At 44.2% G+C, this 19924-nt stretch overlaps 1 protein-coding gene across 3 annotated transcripts in view; it reads right to left on the reverse strand.

Annotated features, from left to right (window-relative positions):
- The window catches only part of EML6 (echinoderm microtubule associated protein like 6), a 325505-nt gene that overhangs the window by 107309 nt on the left and 198272 nt on the right, over positions 1–19924 (reverse strand). For all 3 annotated transcript variants that reach the window (XM_019549288.1, XM_019549286.1, XM_019549287.1), the window contains exons 13-15: positions 15162–15280; positions 14025–14211; positions 11503–11608 (exon numbers count right to left, since the gene is read on the reverse strand). In XM_019549288.1, coding sequence (XP_019404833.1) covers positions 11503–11608; positions 14025–14211; positions 15162–15280 — 412 coding nt within the window. The remainder of the gene's footprint in view (positions 1–11502; positions 11609–14024; positions 14212–15161; positions 15281–19924) is intronic.

The raw sequence follows: 19924 nt of genomic DNA on the forward strand, positions 1-19924 counted from the left end.
ACGATTGGTTGTGGGGGACCCCGGGTGCCCCCCCAGACCCAGGAGGCTCCAATCATTGAGCTGGGAGGTCATGGGGGGCCCCCCACATGCTCTCTTGTGGACCCAGAAGTGGACTGGAAGTGCTTCCGGTCCACTTCTGGGTCTGTTGCTGAGTGTGCTGGGGAACCCCCCATGCTTCTGTGGGATGCTCCATGTGCCCTAGTATTGCACCATTCATGAGCGGCCTGCTACCTAGAGGTATGTAGATAAAACATTTAAAGCTGCATTTATGTCTGAATTGCCAATTTTTTCCGAATCTCTCCGAATTGAATCCGAGGGTTCTGATTTGATTAGGAGAGATTAAAGGGTCCTTTGATTCGATTCGGAGATTCAGCCACTGAATCAAGCTGAATCTCCGCCAAATTGAATCAGGGACTGAAGCTTTGCACAGCCCTAGTTTATATGCATTGTCTGTCTGCAACTTATTCCAGAGGAGCTGTGTGTTCAGGACAAACTGGAATTACCTGTTCCTCTACCACCTAGAGGAGAGGAACGGTAATAACAGCCTGTTTTCTATAGCTACCCCTGAGGATCCATGTGTCATTTATATCAGTGTAGAGAACTGATGTAAATTATTCCAGTGGAAATGTGTCATGTGTCTAAACTTCCAGTTATGGTACCGTTAATAGGCAAATAAACATATAGGATGCAACTTTAAGCATTAAACAACTCATTTCTGTGGAGTTTATATTCTTATAAATTTAAAGTCAATGCTCTATGTGCAATCAACCTTGTTTTAAGCCTTCATTGTTGGTTCTAAAGAAAAATGGAAGCCCATGCAATTCTTAGTCCTATAGGACCTATACTATATTAATAAGGATAAAAGCTTAAAAGCCATTTCACAGGAAAAAGAACTCAGGTTAGAAAAATAACAGTTTACTCAACAGGTATAAGGCTAATGGTGCTAACACAGGGCCTGAACCTCCTTTCAATTAAGTTGGAAGGAATTTTGGCCCAGTTACTCCAGTCTGCAGATTCCGTATAAAATCTTAGTTGGAGGACTGGCCAAGTGATCCATAACTGTATTTTATTCAACTGTAAATGGTTGACACTTCAGTAATATTGGAGTGATGTACCTGTGATAGCCCACAAAATACATCACATAACCCTTTAAAAGCAAAACCTTTTCAAGACATCCTAATGGTGTATTTTTTAAATTATGTTTATACACGTGACTTGCTTTCAGTCTATATTATGTTTATTAACTGTTGGCACCAACAGCACAATGGGGTGGGGCGGAGTAAAAAAACTGTAGTAGATGTGCTGTCAGACCAGCTACTCCCATGCAGCTGGCATAGTGTGGTGGTGCTCCTCAGGTACTCAGTTATCTTATTAAAACCTCTGGTTGGCACAGTTTACCTCAAAACAGTTTACCTCCTTCCAGGGCAGAATTGGCATATTCCTACACCAAAGACAGGTTTTTGGTTTAATGAGATAATAAATATCCAACTCCTCAAATTTAAGAAATCCAGAATTATGGTCCATTTTATTTGAAAAGCTTTGATAAGATGTCATTCCTTCTTTTCCTTTGCTTTTGAAAAGTAGCAAAAATAAATTATTCTATAATCATATACAGATGGATAAAACTGAATGGAAAATTTAATGAAAACACAAAAATGATGGGAAGTTGTAAAGAAGCCCAAATCAGCTGTCAGCAAGGCTAGGACAGCCATTCAAAAACCCAGAGCCTGAATTGATTCAATCTTTGCAGGTTAGTCTAACCTGCCTAGATTGAACTAATTTGAAAGTGAACAGACATTCACTAAATGCAGGCACATACCTACAGTGGCTCAGACCAGGAGCTGGGGGGGGGGTGAGGGGGGGTGCTAGAGCAGCTCTCAGCTGCAGAAAAGCTGTGCTGGGAAGGCATGGCCAGGTCCCAGCAGTAGCTGGTGTAAATGGGCCAGGGAGGAGGTTTAATTCCCCCCTCCCTGTCCCATGTGCCCAAGCTGAAGTCTTCCAGGCATCCCCCCTTGCTGCTGCAGCAGTGGGGAATGGCTTTCTTAGGCAGATGGGGCAGGGAGGGGAGTTATTCCCCTTTCCACCCCTTGGGGACTGCAAGCAGGGTCTGCCTACGCTGGCTGCCACTGATCGCTCCCTGCACAGGGCAAGCGGTGGGATAAGCCCCTTCCTGCACCCTATGCCAGACATGGGAGGGAGGGGGGAATACCCCCCTCCTCCCTGCCCTCCTGCCTAGGGGGCCCTGCCAGCCAGCCTCTGGCTGCCCCCACCCAGCTGCTGGAGCAGTGAGGAGGCAGGGCCCTGACAGGGCAGCAGCCCCTGTTCTGGTGTCCTGGAGTGTGAGCCTCTTCCTGGCAAGGGTCATGAGTGGGGGTCAGAGCTGCTGTGGATTGTGCAGGACGAGCAGTAGCACTGGGGCTTGGAGGGGGTCATAGCACTCTGATCCCCCCCAGAGCTGCTGCTGTGAATGCCGTGAAGTCTGTGATAACTTTTCCCACCCTGCAGCATGGCCCCCCACACCGGGAAGAGGCTCGTGCTCTGGGACACCATGACAGGGGCTGCTGCCCCCACCATGGGCACTCTCCCCTTGTCGCTTCAGCAGCCAGGTGGCTGGAGGCTGATCAGCAGGAGGGGGTATGAAGGAGGTTATTCCCTCCTCTGCCCCCAGGGACCATCAGGGATGCCCACAGCCAGGCAGGGAGGCGGTTAATTCCTCCCTCTGTCTCCTTTCCTGCTCCTCTCCATCCAGGCCTGGGACTTCTGCAGTAGGTCCCTGGGGGCAGAGAAGGGACAGAGGGAGGAATTAACTCCCTCCCTGCCTGGCTATGGGCAAGCTGCAGAGGTGCTGCGGGGACTGGCAAACCCCAGCTGTGGTCTGTAGGAGGAGAAGGGGATGGAGGGAGGAATTAGCCCTCTCCCTGACCCTTTCGCCTTAGCAGGGTGAAGCAGAGGCAGCAACAGGGTGGGGGGAAGTTGAAGGTGCAGCACAGCCCCATGTACCAGATGTGGGGTGCTACCCCTATGGCTTTGCTGCTGCCGCTGTCTTCCTTCCTGGCATGTGTGGCTCCTACCAGTAAGTCCAGGGTAGGCTTCCCCTGATGGCATGGTGAGAATGCCAGTGGCGGGGAAGCTGCAGGGGTAGTGCCTGGCACCTGGGGATGTGCTGCGACCCTGCTACCAGGTAGGGGAACAGTGAACAGGGCATCCCCAGCTCAGCGCCCAGCAGCTACAGGTATGGGGTTTGGGTCTGAAAGGGGTGAGTCTCTGCTGTGCATAACTGTGGGGGTCAGGGCTGGCATGGGCCCTGCTGTCTAATGGGTAGAAGGGGCCATCAGGCAGAAGCTGCATTCTGAGTTGTCTCTGCCCCTAGCTAGCTCTGTGCAGCTGGAACAAGGGGGAGGGGGAATTAAGCCCTCCTCTATCCCTGTTTGCTGGAGGCAGCTGGCCACACTCCCCCCTGCTGCAGCTCCAGGTGAGGTGGGAGGAGGGGGGAAATGCCTGATGGGCTGCTATGCCCTGGCCAGCAGACATGGGCTGGGGTCCCCTACTGGGAGAGGGGAGAGAGGGAGGAATAACCCCTCTCCCTCCCCTCTTTGCCTCAGGGGACCATGGCAGGTCACATCCCCTGCCCTTGTTCTAGCTAGAGCAGAGGGGCAGGGCCAGTCCTGCTCTCCGGAGCAGAAAGCACAGTCCAGCCCAGGGCTGCAAAGCATCTGGGATGCCAGGGGACGCTAATTTAAGTTAAACCAGAAAGGGGTCTGGGACAGATGCTGCATAACCCGATTTGACCCAAATCAGTTAAGTCTGATGCTACATTCAACCAGGTTTATCTTAAAGCAGTTTCATCCATTTTGAAACTGGCTTAATGTGCACTGAACTTCTGTTCTGTTACAGGTTTAAACCAGTTTCTGATCATTTAAACTGGTTTATGTGTAATGTCTGTCCCTAGCCCTAGAGTCTAGGCTATTTCATGAATACAGTGGTGACATTTATAATGACAAAGAAAAAAGAAAACTTAAAATTTAATACAGAAACAGTGTTAGCAGGCAGTATGCACAGTAAGGATTCCCACAACTTTTGTGGGGGGGAAAAACTTTAGAGAAAAACAGTCATGTAATACTTCAAGAGAAGCTGACATAATCAGAGCAGTAAGGTAATTGAACTGCCCAGGTTAAAGGCTGGAGTGGAGCTGGCTTATCTTCTGTTCTTCTTAGGGGGAAAGGACTGCAGAGGAGAAAGCACAGACGAGTGGGGAAGCTGCTTATAGTAGTCAGTGAAATCAGTAGGAGCTGATTGTACATCTTGCAGGACTGGTGCAAAGCAATACATTTTAAAGCACTATAGTCTGATCCTTTTGAGCACCTGCTTATCTTTAAGAATTCAGGAAGTGCCATTGGTTTAAAGGACTTCAATTACATGACTCATGTGCTTCAAGTTAGTAGATGCTTGAGTTCATTGCTGGGCTAAGGTCAGAGTGCTTAACATGCTGCAGGCCTGAATACTGGGACAATCTAGGTCAGGAAGGAAACACACTGAGGGCTTAAGACAGCAGAGAGAGAGAAACAGAGAGAGATGGAGCTGGGAGTAAAACAGAACTAGAAGGAAGGAGGGTGTTTAATGAACAAGTAAGACGTAGAGAAGTGGGGGAAAAAAGAAGGCTGAAAACCAGAACTGTGTCTGCAAATAAATACAGGAGCGAGGCCCAAGAAGGAAAAGGAAAGGAGATAGAATATATTTTGTTTTGGTATTGTTAGTGATATAGAAAGGTCTTAGCAGCAGTTCATGAAAACATTTACTATGGCATAATATGTTTTATTTCTTTAAGAAAAAATGGCTTAAATATTCTTATAAAATAATTTTTCAATGTGTAAAATAGGTGCTAAAAGAAAGTACAGTTAATATAGGACAAAGATATTATAAATTTTAGTAAGAAAAGAACAGGATTTTAACTGCACATATGAAGCATAAAATAAGTATAAAATACGTTATATATTTTCCGGTTAATAGCCATAGAAAATTACATGTGTTAAATTAGCCACTAGAGGGCATACACAAACATTGTGTCAATGTAAGGATAATACCAAGAGCCAGAGTAACATGACTTGAAACTAATTCAAGAAAAAAACTAGTATTTGTACTACCTTTACTTACATAGGATCAAAGCAGTCAGTATAGTGATGAGATGCATGTCTCCAAACACGTTTGTAGAATCAAGGCATAAGGTATTAATGGGATAACAGCTATGATTATTTTGGGTTTTTTATGTTTTATTAAGGTCTATTATATAAGGCAAGCTCCAAGTTCATGTTTTAAGTTTACATAAAATATTGATATTTCTATGTAAAAAGAACAAGAAAATCCTTACTTCGGTTGAAGTAAAACACACACATTTAAAGTATCTTTGATGCTCATTAAAGTTTAGAAGCATGTAAATATTGACAAATGAAAACACACTTTCATTAACAGTTATAGCCCTCCTATTGATTTTAAAATAAATGTACTTTTCTTTTTTTCTAATCCTTAATACATTTCTGGTACATTCATAAAGTAGAATAGACTAGCTATGGTAAAAGGGAAATACTTTAATTTCCATTCATTTTAAGTTAACCTTAATATTAATGGTTATGCTGTTTAGTGAATAAAGAATAATAACACAGCTTCCCCTCCTTGTGACCCAGCAGTTCATGGGGGAGAGGAAGCGGCTAGACTGGGTCATAGTGTGGAAACCCTTTAAAAGGGGTGTGATCACCTATAGGTAGTAGAAGTAGAGATGTTATGGTAGTGTGACTCCATTACAACCATCTCACCAGAGTTTTGGGGGTGGTATGGGGTTATAGGCAGCTATCGCCTCCTTCAAATCTTGGGAGATTTGGGGCAGGACCGCTGCTTTTTCCAAAAGGGACAAAGGGCTTTTTCCAGACATCCTACCACGAAAGCATGATTTTGGAGAAAATTCTAAAAAATCATGATGGAATATTAGTCTCCAGAAGCCCACCCTTCCTGCAGGTATTGTTTTGGTGAGGTGTGATGTGGATCTCTGTATCATGCTTCCACTGGAAAAAAAAGGTGACTGATTTTATGACTTCAACTTCCTATAATTTTTGAAGTGCTGTATTGTTATAAATTCAGTTTTTAATGCTCATGAAAACTGCTAGATAGAAAAAAAATTCTGTAAGTATCAGAAACAAAAACATGATCAGGGTAGTGTGAGCTTCTACAATTTTCCTGTAATATATCTCATCCTTTGAGGCAACAGTTACTCCATCTTCAGGCTCATTTAATTTTTGGTCTTCTTGCTATGATTTACAGAATTGAGTTTAGGAAATTAGATTTAATTTTCACACTACAGACAAGGCACTATATAACAGTTAGCCACACTTTTAAAGGGGCCTGTTATAGTTCCAGTTGGAATATACAACCTAGGAAGTGGACTAAAGCTACTATTTTAGAGCCACTAAGGGTGATCAGAGTTAATGATGACTTTTGGACATGATGTTGGCTCTGAACTAGTAAGCAAGATATGAGAAGTTCCATATTCCATTACCATAACCTAGCCATTTTGATAAATAGTATAATTAACTATTTTCACATTTGTAGAGGAAATTATGAAAGAAACAGTATCTAATCACAACTTATTTCAGGCCTGCATCCAGATAAGCAGGAGCACAAATTGCTTCAGTGCATACCCCTGAACATGTGCTTTGTTGTGGGACAAATTGTCCTGCAACAGACAAACTGCCCTTGCCTGGCTCCTCCTGGCTCTTCAGCCAGTGAAAGCTGGAGGTTGGGGCCAGCACCTCTGCATTGCTCTGGACAGCCTCGTGCACACTTGTTTTGTGTGCTTTGTGCCACTTTTGTTTCTGTAGGTGGTTTTTGCTACCAGGAAATCCTGGTAGCAAAATCTGCAAAATGTCACATTTTAACATTTTACCACATGTGGTTTGTGGCATCACAAACTGCAAACCTCTGCTTATATGGATGTGACCCACATGTACAAAAAAAGTTATAAAAAACCCCCAAAGAACAGTTCAGCCATCACCAGTAAAATGTATCTGATTAATTTAAAGGCCTATTTATACTGCAAGTGTGGTATAAAATAGCTTTAACATAAAGAATAATTTGGACACAATGGGCCAATTCCTAATCTATCTCTAAGATGCCCAAGTCAATAAACATGATCTTTATTCACCTTGTACAACAGCCACCAAACCACTAGGATGTCTAGATGCTTATGCATCTCCATTTTGGGCTAGCGCATGTGCTGAGGCATCAGACTCCTCTTAAACTCTCTTGCAATCCTAATCCACCTGGAAGAGTGCCTAATTTCTGCATATGTCCCCAAACCCTTAATTCTAGAAAGACCATGAAGAGGAGGAGGGCCTAGATACCATTAAGAGTTAGGGTACTTTCCCACAAAATTGAAGATCTGAGTTGTAGGCTCCCTTCAGCCATAGGGGGCTTTGAACCCACAGTTTCAGCTTCCCAGAAAAATGCCCTCATTCCCAGGCCAGAAGAGGAATGGGCCCTTCTCCATTTTCAATCGATGTAGAAGTCTCCTTAGTGAGACAGACCCTAGATATTACATGGTGTGTAAGTGTTCCCCACTGATAGAAGAGAACTATGGGCTTCCTGGCGTGGATTAGGGTCAAGAAAGGCTGACCATCCTTAGAATAGGAGAGTTATGCAACTGTACATGGAGGATTAGATTTCATAGACATAGACATCAGGGCTGGAAGGGACCTCGGGAGATCATCGAGTCCAGCCCCCTGCCCAAAGGGCAGGAAGTCAGCTGGGGTCATGGGATCCCAGCAAGATAAGCGTCCAATTTACTGTTGAAGGTTGGTCTCTGGGGGTGCACTGAAATGCCCACTAAGAGAACAGGGCTGCTATGCATCTTCCTGAGCGAATTTGGATCACACTTCTGAGCACGGGTGAGCACTTGCTGAGTACTCACTGGGTGCATCTACAAATGCAATTAGGGCAAAGAAATAAAGTTTGCATTGGAATTTATTGCTTCCTGGCACAGTGTTTACATGTGCACCTGGGACTGCAGCATATTGAGCTAGGGTGAAGCAGCCCTGGACTGGCAAGGGCTCTGGATCAGCGTTCCCTCTAAACTGTGTGATGTGCATGGCTACGCAGGTGCACCTGGCAGCATGCCTTGAGTGCACCTGTGCGGCTGTGAACACCGTGCGGCGTAAAGAGAACACTGCTCCGGGTGGCAGCATTGGGCAGCAGAGGGGCTGGCTGGGGCTCAAGGGTGCTACAGTTTTGGGCTCAGTGGTGGGCAGCCCCCACACAGTAGCACTCTCATGTTCCAGCCAGCCCCAGTCGCGATCTACATGTGCCTTGTGGTGGCATAAATCACTCCCACTGTAGGATAATACTTGTCCCGGGCAGTACTATCCTATGGCAGCATTAATTCATTTACTGCACCCTGATCCTGGCACATGTGTAGATGGTGACACTTTACTGTGCAGCTAATTACTCAACTCCTCAGTAAAGCACATGTGTAGATGCACCCACTCAGTACTGAGCTTAGTACCTCTCTCTGGGAAACCCAGATTCCAGTTCCAGGTCCTAAAACAGTTTATGTCTTTTATCCAATGACAATTTAATGTAGAATACAAAAAGGGTACTGGGAGGGCCCTGGCTGTTTTCAGCATAGTGGCATAATTTCAGCAAGGAGGGGTGAAGGGTGCACCTCTATATCCAGAAAAGGCAATACCTTGGAAATAAGGATCTTCTCATGGGAAGTGACTGGTTTGACTTCTTTGAGGTACAGAGAATTGAACCTGCACCTCCCAGTGCACAGGCCACCACTTTAATCAGTAAGTTGTTACACTGGAAGCTGGTTGACCATCTCTTCCTGCTGTAGTATTTTTTTTTTAGAGTGATTTCTGCTCCTTTTTTTGAAAGAAAGGGCATTGGCACTTTCCTTCCTGAGCAATGGTTATGCCATGGAACCTTGTAGCCCCTCAGTGAGGCTCCTGAGGAGTGGGCTTGCATCCCTGTCCTCAGCTAGCTCCAAGCCACCGGTGTCCACTGACTGTAAGCAGGTCCCAGCTCAGGACATTGTTTTTGATTCCACTTTGAAATGCATCCCTTTCCCCATGCAATGTAAGTGGAGTATGGCCCCCTGATAGCATTCTGGACTACACTTTTAACAATTCAAAAATTCAACACTTCAACACCTTGCTTTTAGACATTTAAATCCTTATTGGATTTAACCCTTAACCTATAATTAGATGATGATGGGCAACATTTAAAAAAAATCAGAGTATCCTGATGTTTAATTATCTAAGTCAGGGGTGTCAAACTCATGTGGCTTCCATGCCAGATGAGCAGTGTGAGGCCGGTCCATGGGCCAGATGAATGGCATGTGGCTGATGCTGCAGGCTAAGTCAGATCCATGGCTCCACTCCTTCCTTCCTCTGCATATGCTGGATCCAGAGCATGCAGCACTTGCTCTGGCTGGTCACAGATTGTGCCACATGCAGCACCTATGTGGAGCCAGTCTGGGATGTATGCCATTCTGGTCAGTCCAGGACACATGCTGCACACAGCATCCACCCCAGAATGGCTGGGGGAGAAGAAGAGGGATGTGCAGCATGCACCCCAGACCAGCAAGAGTGGGTGCTGTGTGTGGCAAGTGTCCAGGACTGACTAGAGCAGGCACCGCATGTGGTGCATGTCCCCAAATGGCTGGGGTGGGTGCCATGAATAGTGAAGGTCACAGGCTGACTGGGGTGCATGCTACATATGGCACATATCCTGGGCTCTGTGCATGGGGTTGATCCAGCGTATGCTGCAAGAAGTGTGTGGTTCAACACTGGACCCAGCGGCCAGATAATGGAACTCCATAGGCTGTATATGTAATGCCCCTGATACAAGTCACTTTTGAAAGTGGACCTCAAGCTCCTAAATCACTTATTTTGAAAACTGTACCCTATATCAACTGCAATGTATTCCTGTATTAAAGGAATATTACTTAATTTTGTGCTGAGCTTATTTTTTGGGATCAAGAGCAAAGTTCTCATAAACACTGTCCCCGTACAATTGCCAATAGACTATGGAATAGTACTTTGTCCTGTTATGACATGAAGGGCAGATACAATTTTTACTTTTTATGTAAAATGGTACAAAGCTTTGAGTACACAAAAGCATAGGAAACATCTTCCCTCCATACATAATCTTTCATTTTTAAAATAATAAACAATAATGGGCATATCTGTGTGTATATATGCACACATACATTTTAGACATAGTCTTATATTTTTTATAAATATATAAAAAGTATACATGTGCATCTGAATATTTTTCTTCTGATCTTTAATCCCATGAATTACCTTCCAAGAAGCCATGCGACCCAATCAGTCCATGCCCATCTCAGAAAAAATATGTAAAAGAAGCAAAAGACAACTGGGTGCTGTACTGCCCTCTGCCTCAGACTCACAGCTAAACTAATCACAACTGGGAACTGACTTAGCATAAACATTGCACCTCCCTCTCACTGATGTACTCTAGGGCTAGGGACAGAAATGAAACATAAACTAGTATCAGTGACTGGAAACCGGTTCAAATCTGTAACACAACAGAAGTTCACTGCACATAAACTGCTTTCAAAATGGCTGAAACCAGTTTAAGATAAACCTGGATGGATGTAGTATCAGATTTAACTGATTTAAGGTAGATCAGCTTATTGAACTTCTTCCCAAATCCTCTCCAGACTCAAGTTAACTCCCAGTCCCTGAGCATCCCAGGATGCTTTGCACTTCCCTTGCAAAGTCCTCTTTGCAGGGTGGGTGGGCTAGCTTTGGCCTAAGTTGTCTGTTCCAGCTGAGCAGGGAGGTCTGCTCTAGCAACCCCCAGCTTCTAGCCTGGGCCACCACAGGCATGTGGCTGCATTTCTGGAATCAAAAGTGAATGTCTGTTCACTTGCTTATTGGCTCAATCTGTGCCGCTTAAATTAACCTGCAAAGACTGAATTGATTCAGCCTTGGGCTTTTTGCCTGTCTGTACTTAGCCTAGGTGACTATTTTGTCTGTTCCTAAATCTTCATGCCATCTTGGACTCAGCAACTGAATGGAGTGCGCTAATTGCGTTCTTGATATTATATGCTGGAGCTCAGAGAAGTACAGGGTTTTCTAAGGACTGTTTGTGTAAGTAAGAGCATCTGGCCTATTTTTTCTTTGAATAAACTGGCTTGCTTCTCAAGTGCAATCTTCTGCGGCTTGTGCACTCCAGTGCACTCTATTTCTGCCAATAACTTGGCAAGATAGGGACTAAATATAACAACCCAGTTTCAGTGAGAAAAAGGCCCTTTATGTAGTCTCCATACACAAACCTGCTCAGAGGCTTGTACAGTACCCTTTTGAAACTTCTCTGTTATAAAAAGGAGGTTTTATGCACACAACAAAATTCATTTAAATTTTAGACTGAATGACTATTTTTTAATTATTGACTACTTTTTAATTTGCCAGTGGCTGTGTTGTTGCTTACCTGAAAAATCCAGGGTACACACTCCTCTTTGATGCTGGCCTTTCAGCAATGATAAACACTTTAGTGTCTGGGTATCCCATACATGAATAGCAGCATCTCTTCCAACCTAAATCAGAGAAATAACCAAGTATCTGTTTTCAGCCTAACATACCACTATCAACAACCAACACTATTTCGTTTTCAAAACTCTAAAAAAACCCAAAACCCCAAAAGCCCTTCCCATTCAATCTTCACCAAGGCCTTTTCTCCTGAGTTTTTCCATTGCTGTTTCTTCCTCCTGATCACCCCATCTCCTGCCTCATTGCCCTGTGACCTGAACTTTCTATGATTTTTGTCAATATTCAGGCCTCCTGTCTCTCCTTCCCTGCTTTGTTCTCTCCTGCTCTACTTCATCAGAGTCACCCACTCCATGCCCAATTCCTGACTCCTTTCTCCCCTCTTTCCCATTATAAGATGCATTATGCTAATACCCTTCCCTAGTTCAAACTCAGAATTTTCTTCTTTGTATTTGTTCTCTTTTGTCTTGTTCTTATGATGTTCTCATGGTTCTAATGTCCCAATGCAGTGCTAATTCCCTCTACAAATTCACTTTTTTTTTTTGTCCTTCTTATGCTTCTTCTCTGCCATTGATGTTGACCTTTTTTTCTTACTCTCCTCCAACCCTTCTAATCTTTTTCTTCTAGTGTCATGACCTTTGTGCCTCAATATCATCAGGTTCCTTCTTCTCTGTGTATAAGTGTATTTTTGTCCCACTTGGCCCCTGACTTTAAAAACAAACCATAAACCCCACACGTAACACTTATGCTTCCCCCTAAATTATCACCCAGTCTTTCTTCTCTTGTTCATTTTCAGAGGTTGAGTCTGAATATTGCCACTTCTTGGAACATTTCCAAGAGATGACTTCTCCTTTCTATCCACACCACCAAACTCTCATCTTGTCCCTTATCTTGTACATGACCAATTCCTCTAGCTAGCAACTTCCTCTTTACTAGCTTTACCAGCTGCCATTTTGCTCTATCACCTCTTTTCACTCAGTTTTGCCTAAGCATCTTGCTCAGAAATGTGAGCTTTTAGATCAGGAAAGTCTTTTACTTGATTTCTGTTTTGACGCCAGATTTGCCATTTTCTAGGAATAATGGAATAGTGGGCTTTCCATTACTGCTTTCCTCATTGCAGTTAAGAAGCTATTTAGGTGGCAAAATAGTTAATCTGTGGTTTTCCAAGCAGGAAAGTGTTCCTCCATGTGAAATACAGGGATCTGGGTTTTCTGAGTCTCATGGGAAAACAGAGAAAAACATGGATTTCCCTCTTTACCTAAGGACAGCACAGATTTCTCATTTTAACGAAGAAACCTGTGGATTTTGCACTTTTGCAAAGAGCTTTCTGCAGGCTGGTAGAGTTCCAGCCTGTAAGGAGCTGGGGGGGAGTGGGAGAAAGGCAGTCAGGTATGGGGTGTCATGTGCGTGTATACGTACATGGCAGCCAGGCAACCTAGAGAGCAGCTCCTGCAGCTATGTCTGGCAGGGGTGGAGACTGAGGCCTCCATAGGGGAGGGAGGGAGGGAGTTGGGCAGAGCTGGGGCTGGGGTGCTGCCCAGCCAGGTGGTGGATGAGGCTTGGGGCCCGGGGCCAGAATGCATAGCTGCAGGGCCCCAGCGGGGAGCAGGTCAGGGCCACAGGCAGCTCATCCAGAGGGCGGGGGCGGGGCTGGCTTCCCACCGCTGCCTGCACTCCTGTGGGGGCACAGGGACCTGTGCCCCCAGGTCTCCCTGATCTGTGGGCAGGGTACGGGTGGGCTTGAGCTCCCCACCATGCTGCCCTCTCCCATGACCTCCACAGCCTAGTGGGTGTGATCCAGTACAGCAGGGCACAGTGGAGCTGCGTGGGGAAGCTTCCTGCCACTGCAAGCCCCATGCTGTCCTGGTGACACATTCCCTGCCCGTGTGGCGGCAGTGGGGACAGTGGTACAGGGTTGTCCCCCCACTACTGCTAGACAGGTAGAGACACACTGCCAGGGCAGTGCAGAGCTCACAGCAGCAAGGAGCTTCCCTGTGCAGCCCCACTCTGCCCTGCTGCAATGGCGATGTCTGGGCGGAGGGAGGGGCAAGAGCAGGGCCCGGGGCTTGTGGCTTGGGAGTGAGGGGCCAGGACCTGTGTTCTCTGAGTTAAGGGGGCAGGAGGAGCTCTGATTTTCCATGATAAAAAACCCCAAAATCAAATACCAAAAAATGTGTACGTATCTAGTAATTTACTTTATTATGTGTACGTATTTAGTATGGCTTCCAAATTGCTTTAAAATTATAAATATATCAATAAACTATTGTGTTCAACTGATACCTATATACATAGTGGCTTTCATTTTAATCATGGATTTTGGGTTTTTAATCAGAGAATTTGCGATTTTTTTATCAGGGAAAAGCAGAATACATGGTGATAAAGATACTCAAGCTTCTTTGATGCCATATATACAAATCATAAGAGAATCCCCTCATTTTTTGCCCAGTGTGACTTGTAGATACACACCTGTCCAGTAGCAACATAGTCTTTCACTGGATGGATGGCTAGGCTGAGGATGTCATCATCATGACCAAGATACAGTCTTTGGGTGTGTTGTTGCCTATTGTACACAACAGCAACAGCTGCAATATGGTAAACTACCTCTCCAGTTTGTGTGTAGAACAAATTATTGCGACAGTCATAGCCTCTGTAACTGAAATAAATATAAAGCAAGCAATGTCAAAGACTATATCAAATATATTTCCATGCTTCAGGGGAAAACTATCTAGGTGTGCAAACAATGTAACATTAGGTTGAAAAGCCATTCACAAAGCGTGAAACTGTGATATAAACTTGGGTTGCATAACAATATCATAATATACAGGCTGACTACATCCATTGAAAAAGCTTACATGTAATACATAATTATTAGCAACTAGAGTTGTGTGAAACTCCATCACTTTCTTTGGATTGATTTTGTAACTGTTTTCTTTACACACATAGGGCTGTCTCTCCAGTTTCATTTTAAGTTTCAGGATTAATCTGAACCAAAAATTAATCCAAGATTGATCTGATTTTATGACAAAATCATGAGGAACTACAGGTGCCATATGGTACAGATGAAGTTCAAGTTCATATGAAATTATGCCCAGAAAAGTTATGCATGGTCTTGGGTTCTGCTGCAAACCTATCATACATTCCTTAAGCAATTATAACAACTACAAGCAAGTAATCCAGCTAATGAAAATACTCATTGTTCCAGAACATATCAGGTAATCGACTGCTAGTTTAAAAGGTGGCTTTACTTAAAATAATATAAAGATATTATTTAGCTATATTGATACAGTTTTAATTTTACCTCTTCTTTAATGAAAACTTGAAAATAAAAGAAATTTATAGCTGATACTCCAATTTTTACTACAGTAAGGGTTAGGTCATGTAATTAAACTGTAGGCAAAGCAGTAGAATATTTTATGTCAAATATTTCAAAATAAAATGGTCAAGCTGTTAATACATAAGTATTCTGTGTGTTTGTTTAGGCACTGTCCTATTCAGTTGAATAGGGAAGAAAACAATTTTTTTTTCTAGAAACACTGCTTTTCATTAGCTTATGGTTTACAAAAGACAAAAAGTCCAAGAACCGTTACTTAATAGTTACTATACCCATGTATAAACTGCAATTTTAAACTGTCTTCAGGCGCTCTCTCTCTTTTAAGGAAGGGCACTGAATGGTTTTTTTCTTTACTTTGTTGTTTCAGCTGAGGTAGATCTTCTTTGTAAACCTAAAGAATAACAGTTAAACTTAATTACACATCATTAGTTTCCTTAATATAAATACATTTGGACCAGGTTCCTTAACCATTTTTAATTGTAATTCTTAGTTCTAAACCAATAAAATGCCTAAGTCATCACTGCCCCTTCCCTATAGAGTTCAAGATAATGACGTGATTTTTGCAGGGAGATGTAATGGTATAGGACATTGATGGAATCAGGGCCTTCTTAATTGAAATGTTTTCTGTGGTATATGTTATCTACTGAAAATGATTTTTAGTATTAGCAACTCTTTAATTTTTTTCTCAACGTCATACTTGATTTGTTAATATAGGTACTTAAACTATACACGATAATGAACAAATTCCATCAAGGCATTCTATGATATATGCAGTGAGCTCAGAGGTTACATAATCTGCAAATATCACCAGAATCCTGAAATAGCATTACCTTTTTATCCATGCACTAAAGATACAAATGATTAAACATGTAAATCTCTTAGATATGTACTGGAGATGATAGCTTTTGAAGCCATGTCGAGGCTGCCATCAAGTAAATCCACTAGAATGCTAAAACATGGCTTTAAATTATTTCTCTCTATCTGCATTTCTTGATTTTAGTCTAAGTGGAGAGAATAAAAATTTCTTGCAAAAAACAACTAATTCTAATCTGATTGCTAGAAATTTCACTACACTGCGGTTCACATACATTCAGGTAAGTATTTGAAATTCTGGTTGCCCAAACAAACAGAACTTCTAGACATTTTACCTAGTGCTAGAAAGTGCTGCACTGAATATATGCTTGTCTTATCTGATTTAAGCACCACCTCCACAATTTTACAAAGGACGCTACCATTAAACAGTGTATATTATGGATAAAAAGAATCCTAAGCACTGGAGGAGTCTCTGTATCATTTTCACTGACAACTTCAACTGAAATCCATGGAGAGCTGTACTTTGAATTTAAAAGTACTATATTTAATGCTAAGGACTCTGAGAAATTGGTTCCTGTGCGTCTCAAACTGGGCACAAAACATGGACATTTCTGATGTCAGTTACTGTTCCACAGCTCCTCATCTGCAAAATGAAGATAGTACAATCTCCTCAACTCCAATGAAGTGTAAAGATAATTTAATTGATGTTTGCTTAGCACTCTGTTACTGCAGCGAAGAACACCATACAAAAGCCTACGAGGAAACAGGTAATTCTCTTTTCAAAGAACTGATCTGAATAGTGCATAGTACATAAAGCAAAGGGTCACACATGGAAAATTAAGCATGAGACTATGTAATTAAATCATTAAAATATTAAGCTAAATTAAAATAATATTGTGATGTATACATACTACAGGGTAACAGACACCCTTCATTCTAGATCTGTAGTAGTTAAATTCCCTTTTGGATTAAGCTGAAATAATAAAAACCACTTCCCAAAACAAGGGCCACATATAGAGGTAACTGGAAGCTAAGAAGTGTCAGCAAAGGGATTTCACTGGGGATGAATGCAAATGCAGAAGGTGGGCTACTTTTTGTAGAGGTATATGTGCCTAGGAGCAAAATAATGCAGCAATCTTCAGAGAGGTAGAGAGAAGGAGTGAGAAAATCAAGGAGAAAGCAAGAAAAGTAGTTGTAGCATGAGTCTATGAGAAAAGCCAAGAGAGAGGACTTTATAGATGAATAGTGACTGAAAAGAGGCTTGGGACTGTAAATAAAGTCTTTCTTTTGATTGAGTCCTACTGTATTAGAGATGCAGTAGCGTAACTAGGGGTGGACAAATGGGGTACCAGCCCCAGGTGCTGACTGAGAGGGAGCACAAGATTGGCAGTGGACACCACTGCTAGTTCAGCTACTGCCACTGCCACTGCTCTGCGTGCTGAATTTGCCTGTTATGCCTTGGACAGGACATTGTATTGCATCCTGATTATTTGACTTCATTATCAGTTTCTCCTCCTGATGGAAACAATGCATAAGGTTATGAATGCTGGGTTCTAAAATGGAAACAATACTATACACATTGTAATGGGAGACCCCTAGCCCTACTACTGAGAGCGGAAAAGTAAGAAGTAGAGGGAGCTGTGCATTTAAGGCCGATGGCTGAGATTGGAAGCACTGCTCCTACTGGACTGTATAACCCAAGTAGCAGGATGTGCTTAGCAGAAAGTCCTGGTAGTGGATGGGAGAGGAGTTCTAGTGGTGTGTGAAATGGGCTGTATTCAATTCAGATTCAGCCCAAATCAGGGACAGTGATTCAATTTGTTGATTCAGATCACTGTCCCCAATTCGATTTGGCCAAATCTGAAGATTCGATGCTGATTCAGAGAATCAGCAATTCAGCCATAGATGCAGCTTTAAATGTTTTTTCTACATGCCTCGAGGTACCACACATGGCTTGTGAATGCTGAGGTGCTTGGACAGATGAAGCATCCCACAGAAGCATGAGGGGCACATGCTCAGTGGCAAACCCAGAAGTGGACTGGAACTACTTCTGATCCACTTCCGGGTCCACCAGGGAGTGAGCTGAGGGCCCCCCTGCACCTCCCTGGCTCAGCATTCAGCCAGAGGGGGACCCCAGGTGCCCCCCCCCAGACTCAGGTGACATCAGTCACTAGCCGGGGTGGCATGGGGGGCCCCCTGTGCGCTCTCTGGTGGACCTGGAAGTGCTTCTGGCTCACTTCTGAGTCTGCTGCCGAGTGCTCTGGGGAGCCCCCTGCACTCCTGTGGGATGCTCCATACACCCCACCATTGCAGCATTTATGAGTCGCCTGGTACCTTGAGGTATATAGAAAAAACATTTAAAGCTGTGTCTATGTCTGAATCACTGAATGTTTCTGAATCTCTCCAAACTGATTCAAAGGATTCCAAGTTGATTTGGAGAAATTATAGGGTCTCCTGATTCAATTCAGATTTGGAGATTTGGCCACCAAATTGGGGCAAATCTTCACCAAATTGAATCAGGGACCAAAGCTTCACACAGCCCTAAGAAGCTCCTATCAGGTGTAGCTGGTAAAGCTGGATCCCAGAACCTCAACTGAGAAGCTCAGCTGTGTTTAGGAAGGCCTGGTGAGAGGCTGGAGTGGGAAGTGAAATTTGATGGATTGTGATTTGACTGAGAGGCATGGGGTAGCTGTGAGGGGAGAGGGGAGGCTGTACTACTCTAAAGGAGTGCCACATTCAACTACTGGGAGCTGACGAGTTGCTTAGAACTGATCTGGGATTGGATGGACTACTTTGGGCTGGATTCACTGGGTGACCTGATTTGGGGTGCTAAGGCTTGGAGACTGATTTGGTAGAAGGTGTGGGAGTCCAAGATGAGACAGCTATAAGGGCCTGGAAAGGGAGCACTTTGAGGCAGGCAGGAAGAGGCAAATGAAGTTATTTCCCTCTGACCAGGCTGAGGATCTACACTGAAAATAGCAACATCAAAGGTGTGGCAAGTCAGTGGACTAGGCATCTGGGTGGTCAGTTGGGCAGATAGATGGGAACTAACCTCTAGGGCTAGGGACAAACATTAAAAAGGCCTGATCATGAATTGATTCAATCTTTGCAGGTTAGTCTAACCTTGCTAGGCTGACCCAGTTTGTAACCAGGCAGACATTCTCTCTGCACTAAGGAAATTCAGGCATATGTCTGCAGTGGCATAGAAGGATAGAAGCTGGGGTGGAGGGGTTGGGGGGTGCTAAAGCAGCCATTCCTTCCTTTGCATAGTGATGAGCTGAGGGATGGGGGGGAGGGACAGGGTGTGGCCAGATCCCGGCAGGATGTTCTGATTAGGGAGGTCTGCCTGCACCATCCCAGGCTTTTCCCCGCTTGCTGCTCAAGGGCAGGAGTGTTCATAGAATCATAGAATTAGGGCTGGAAGGGATCTTGTAGATCTTCAAGTCCGACCCCCTGCCTGGACAGGAGAAAAACTGGGCTCAAATGACTCCAGCCAGGTAGGCTTCAAGCCTCTTCTTAAAGACCCCCAGCGTAGAAGCCAGCACCACTTCCCTTGGAAGTGGGTTCCAGATCCTAGCTGCCCTGACTGTACAGTAGTTCTTACAGATGTTTAACTTAAACCTACTCTCCAACAACTTGTGGCCATTATTCCTTGTTATGCCAGGAGGCACTAGGGGAAACAAAGTCTCTCCCAAACCCTTCTGGTCCCCCCTAGTGAGGTTATAGATGGTCACCAGGTCCCCCCTCAGCCTTCTCTTGTGAAGGCTGAACAGGTTCAGGTCCCGCAGTCTCTCATTGTAGGGTCTGCCCTGTTGTCCCCGGATCATGCGAGTGGCCCTCCTCTGGACCCTCTCAATGTTGTCCACATCCCTCCTGAAATGGGGTGCACAGAACTGGATACAGTACTCCAGCTGTGGCCTGACCATTGTCATGTAGATGTGGAGGATCACCTCCTTGGCCCTGTTTGAGATGCACCTGTGGATGCGTGACAAGGTCTGGTTAGCCCTGCCAACCATGACCTCGCATTGTTGGCCCATGTTCATCTTGGAGTCAATAATGACTCCAAGATCCCTTTCTGCCTCCGTGCTCTCAAGAAGGGAGTTTCCCATCTTATAAGTGTGCTGCTGGTTCCTACTGCCCAAGTGCAGCACCCTGCACTTGTCAGTATTGAAACGCATCCGTCCTGTTTTGGCTAGCCCACCCCTGTAACCTATCCAGGTCT

Source organism: Crocodylus porosus, unplaced genomic scaffold, assembly GCF_001723895.1.
Source record: "Crocodylus porosus isolate Cpor-Errol unplaced genomic scaffold, CroPor_comp1, whole genome shotgun sequence".
NCBI lineage: Eukaryota > Metazoa > Chordata > Crocodylia > Crocodylidae > Crocodylus > Crocodylus porosus.